Source organism: Mirounga leonina, unplaced genomic scaffold, assembly GCF_011800145.1.
Source record: "Mirounga leonina isolate KUSES-001 unplaced genomic scaffold, KU_Mleo_1.0 Mir_174, whole genome shotgun sequence".
In the NCBI taxonomy this organism is placed as follows: domain Eukaryota; kingdom Metazoa; phylum Chordata; class Mammalia; order Carnivora; family Phocidae; genus Mirounga; species Mirounga leonina.
In genome coordinates, this window is record NW_023270451.1 from 76,037,889 (window position 1) to 76,043,092 (window position 5,204).

Sequence of the window (5,204 nt, forward strand, 5' to 3'; positions counted from 1 at the left end):
CCCCCCCACCCCCTTCCAACCCCTCCCCCCCCATCCCTCCCCCCGCCCTCCCCGGTGAATATGCCTGCTGGATGTAAGGGGAGGGGGCCCACAGTGAAAGCCTCCAAGAGGGCGCCTGGGTGGCTCAGTTGGTTGGGTGACTGCCTTCAGCTCGGGTCATGATCCCGGAGTCCTGGGATCGAGTCCCACATCGGGCTACCTGCTCGGCGGGGAGCCTGCTTCTCCCTCTGACCCTATCCCCTCTCATGCTGTTTCTCTCTCTCTCTCAAATAAATAAATAAATAAAATCTTAAAAAAAAAAAAAAAAAAAAAAAGAAAGCCTCCAAGGAAAATGTCCTGGACAGAGAAGGTCCTGAACTAGGTCTCTTTAGCCTGGAGAGGACTATGGTGAGGACAGATACCCGCACACAGTGCAAAGCGGGAGTAAACCAGAATGAGGTTCAGAAGGCAGAACCAGGACAAACGGCTGGAAGTGACAAGGAGGCTACCTTTAGCAGAACTTCCGAAACTACAGCCTCCAACAATTAAGTTACACCTCGAAGAGGTTTGTTGCGACAGCTGGTGGGGCATTATCCACCAGGATAATTGTAAACGAGATTGCCATGATTAGATGATGTGGGGGTGAGTCACATGCCTTCCTGGGACCCAGAAGAACAGCTGACGTGGGCAAACGCCTACGAACACAGAACACAGGGGGCGGCGAGGCAGATCTGTCACCTCTGGGGACCCTCACCCGCCAGCTCGAATCTCTGTCCTAACCTCCCATTCTGACAGCTCAAGTCCCACATCCTTCAACTGCCAGCTCAGCTCGGCAGGACCCTGTTCTGGGCTGGAAGCAATCTACCAAGCGCTGGGCCAGGGCCTTTCACACTTTAATTTGTGTGTTAAAATGCAGATGTCAATTCCGGGAAAGGGTTTTTAATTCTGCGTGTCAAAGAGCTCCCATGGTGCCAGTGTTGCTGGTCTGCAGACCAGAATTTGACTAGCAAGGCTTTCAGGTCTAGATCAGTGTTGTCCGCTGGAACTTTCTGGAACATTTCACTGGAAATATTGTTTTCCTGTATGATAGCCACTACCTACATGTAGCTGTCGAGCACTTACATGTGACTAGTGTGACTGTGGAACTGAAGTGTTCATTTTATTCAAACCTAATGAACTGAATTAAAATGAAATAGCCCCCACGAGTGGCTGGTGGCTGTCATACTGGACAGAGTGAGGCAATTTCAGTGTCTGAGCGTTGGGACAGCCCAGCATGCCTCCCACTTGGTCCTTCCTCAGGCCCTTCCCTCACACTGTACTTCAGTTCCGAATAAGTGAAGGAGGAATGAGGGAGAGGGCCTTCGATGATTTATTCTCCCAAAACACTTGAACGTGTATCTCCATTCCAGTAACCAAGTCTTGGCTTTTGTGCTGTGCCCACATGCCCGCCCTGACCTTGGTTTCTAGCGCGATGGCCTGCCTTTGCCTTGGGCGATTCTCTCAGGCCAGGGACTCCTGCCCCTCGACGCCACGGCTACTAAGCTCAGCTCCCAGCTAGTCAACCTCTCTGTGGGGCTGGATCTGCAAGTGCTGCCCATGCAAACCCCATGGCGACCAGGCCCTGCCCTCCGGTCACTCCTGCTGTCACTCCATCTTGCACCACTGCTGCCCACCTGCCCAGCTATTCAACCATCGCTCCTCCCAGTGCCACATCCTCTCCCTGTCTACCATCTCTGTCGGGACAAGTCCCGGCTCAGCACCTGAAATTCCATAAAAGGATATCAAGTCTACATTCCAAAGAGTTCACAGTCAAAGCATATGTACCTACCCATGGTTGGCAAAAGCTCTTCTCCCAGTTTCTACTAGGGAGGCTACTAACCCAGAAATCTCAGTTGCCCCAACTCTTATTAAAAACTCAATTGCAAGAAATAAAACCTGCAGGACTCTCCCTATCTGAAGGCTATGCAGTCCACTCTTTTCTCCAAATATTCTAACCTCTACACTGGGTCAAACCAGGCCATCAAAGAGCTAGCTGCAGACTTGACCCATACACACTGAACTCTGAAAGAAACCAGGCTGCTCATCATGTTGTGGTTCAAATCTCCTCAGACCGCCAATTTTTATTTCACTTGGACAGACAGCAAGGAAAACAGCAAATCTGGGGCCTTCTTTTTTTTTTTTTTCTTTAATAACAGAAGAGCCAATTCAATGTATATAATGATGGGTCTAGTTAATATGAGAAAGTAATAATTTATTCACCTCACCAAGAACATGTGCCACAGATTAAAGGAACCTGACAACATTCTACATGTTTGTGTAAAGTTCCAGGCTACATTCTAGAACTTTGCATTTAACACAGATTGAATGTCCCAGGGAGAACTTTATATCAAGAAGTTCTATCAGACGGGACTCCTGGGTGGCTCAGTCGGTTAAGTGTCTGCCTTTGGCTCAGGTCATGATCCCAGGTCCTGGGGTCAAGCCCCACGTGGGGCTCTCCACTCAGCCGGGAGTCTGCTTCTCTCTCTCCCTCTGCACCCCCTCCCCCTGCTCGCGCTCTCCCCCTGCCTGCCACTCCCTCTGCTTGTGCTCTCTCCCGCTCTCTCTGTAACAAATGAATAAAATCGTTTTATCTGAATGGTTTTTTTTTTAAAGATTTTATTTATTTACTTGACAGAGAGATACAGCGAGAGAGGGAACACAAGCAGGGGGAGTGGGAGAGGGAGAAGCAGGCTTCCCGCTGAGCAGGGAGCCCGATGTGGGGCTCAATCCCAGGACCCTGGGATCATGACCTGAGCTGAAGGCAGACGCTTACCGACTGAGCCACGCAGCCGCCCTTATCAGAAGGGATTTCTTGATGTTTTACTAGGGAACATGAGCACTGGAACCTGTGTACATTTAAATATCATCTTTTCCCCACTGACAGTTCTCCTTGGTGTCTGGGACCCCTGATGTCACTAAAATGCAAATCTTTTCCAACCCTCTTCCCCATCTTACCAAAAACTGCAAGTTCCTGACATAAGAACCACTGAGGCCTGAGCGCCTGGGTGGCTCAGTCGGTTAAGCATCTGCCTTCCTCTCAGGTCATGACCCCGGGGTCCTGGGATTGAGTCCCGCAGCAGGCTCCCTGCTCAGCGAGGAGCCTGCTTCTCTCTCTGTCCCCTCCACCCACCCCCCCATGTTTGCTCGCTCTGTCTCTCTCTCGCAAAAATAAACAAAAATACTTAAAAAAAAAAAAAAAAAACCACTGAGGCCTATAGCTTGTTTTTACTTTAACCAAGGCTAATTAATTTGAGTTTGTAGTATCTATTTCCACAGCCAACTCACAGAATCACCTTTACAGAACTGCACTTTGACACCATCTTTGGCTTGACCGTGGAGAGAACCCGGACAGATCTTGACATCACGAGGGTTTTCACGCCATACTGTTCCACAAGCCACCACAGGAGAGAGAAGAGCGAAGGGGACAGACACCAAGACACTGGGCTCTGAGCCCCTCTCCTGCTTCCACAGGGCAGCTCTGCTCGGCTCTTGCTTGTTCTTTTGGGTTCTGTGAGCGACGGTTTGCTGACATGCACCTGCTGCTAAGACCGGGGGAAACCACCGTACTAGGCAGAGTTGGAAGGGCTCCTGGGGAGGACATCACTGGCGGCAGTGCACTTGCTCCCCTCTCTGTGGCCCCAAAGGAGAGGTTTTCCTCAGGTTCCACGGACAGAAAAAAGCAGTGCTTCTCCTGAGGAACTGGTGTGTTCTCCTGCAGACGCACAGGTGATCCTGTGACGAGGGTGTTTCTCCACGTGCTTTGGATGCGAGGCAGCTCACAGCCAAACTCATGGCCCATCGACTTCTACGTGGAATAAAACCTTTTGCTGGCAATTCGTCGTCCCTACTTCGGCTCTGGCTTCATTTTTTCATATTTGTGTTTATTTATTTATTTATTTATTTATTTATTTATTAAGATTTTATTTATTTATTTGACAGAGAAAGAGGGAACACAAGCAGGGGGAGTGGGAGAGGGAGCCCGATGTGGGGCTCGATCCCTGGGCCCTGAGACCATGACCTCAGCCAGAGGCAGATGCTTAACCGATTGAGCCACCCAGGTGCCCCTATTTATTTATTTTTAAGTAGGTACCACACCCAGCGAGCCCGACATGGGGCTTGAACTCATGACCCTGAGATCAAGACCTGAGCTGAGATCAGGAGCTGGACGCTTCACCGACGGAGCCACCCAGGCGCCCCCCTGGCTTTGGCTTCATTTTAATATCTCGCTTTCCTTTTTTCTTTCTTGTCACTCTGATTTCATTGCCTTCTCTCTCTCTCAATTTAATCCTGTGAATCAAAGAGAGGAAGGGCCACTAGAAAGGAGCCCCGCTTATCTGAACTTCTGTCATCTGTTCCCATGTCCCTGTGTGGGTAAGCTGCCATCTTCCAGTTCCCGTCCTTCAAATCCATCTGAATCCAGACCCTGCCTGAATCCTGGTGACCATCTACCAGTCTTCTGACTTCTCACCCACCTTGTCCCCTGGCTGGAAGCAGCTAAAACTCACGCATAGGAAGCTTGCTCAAGGCTCCACCCCAGTCCCTGATCGTGAGGAAAGAAGCGTGCATGGCTAACTCACGTCTCAAGGGTTTCCTTGTAAATAATTAATAGATTCTGTTGCTTATGACAGCACAGTATATGCTTGCTAAGAAAAATGCAAATACAGCTGCGCATAATGTGAAAAAGCACTATTCCCACTACCCCGTCCACTCTCCATGGGTAACCATGTAGGCATCAAACATTTTACTAGTAGTTTTTTCTGAAGGTGTCAAGTTTAAACAAGAGCCTCCACAAGGAGGAAAGGTACTCACCTCCTCTCCATATTCAACCCATGTGTCCGATTCATTCTTCCAGTACCAAACCCATTTTGTGGCAAAGACAAAATTGGTCAGCTCTGTGACAGATGAAGGCGTGGAGATGCGTCGGATAGGATTAAAATTACAAGTCATTTTCTGGAAATCGATGTCTTTGTTTCCGATAGAAAAGCTGAGAGGGAGAGGTTTAAAGTTAACAGAATACTTCAGTGACCTCAATCGTCTACAGTCTGGTCTTCCCTAACAAAAACACAGAATTAAGATCCTAGAGCTGACGGGGGTCTTCAAATTTTCTGGCCTATCACCCAGAGCTTTATAAAGAATTTATATCTATCTATCTATCTATCTATCTATCTATCTATCTATCTATCTAT

At 48.9% G+C, this 5,204-nt stretch overlaps 1 protein-coding gene across 3 annotated transcripts in view; it reads right to left on the reverse strand.

Moving 5' to 3' along the window:
- The window catches only part of ZC3HAV1 (zinc finger CCCH-type containing, antiviral 1), a 60,068-nt gene that overhangs the window by 21,905 nt on the left and 32,959 nt on the right, over positions 1-5,204 (reverse strand). For all 3 annotated transcript variants that reach the window (XM_035021197.1, XM_035021196.1, XM_035021198.1), the window contains one exon: positions 4,828-5,002. In XM_035021197.1, coding sequence (XP_034877088.1) covers positions 4,828-5,002 — 175 coding nt within the window. The remainder of the gene's footprint in view (positions 1-4,827; positions 5,003-5,204) is intronic.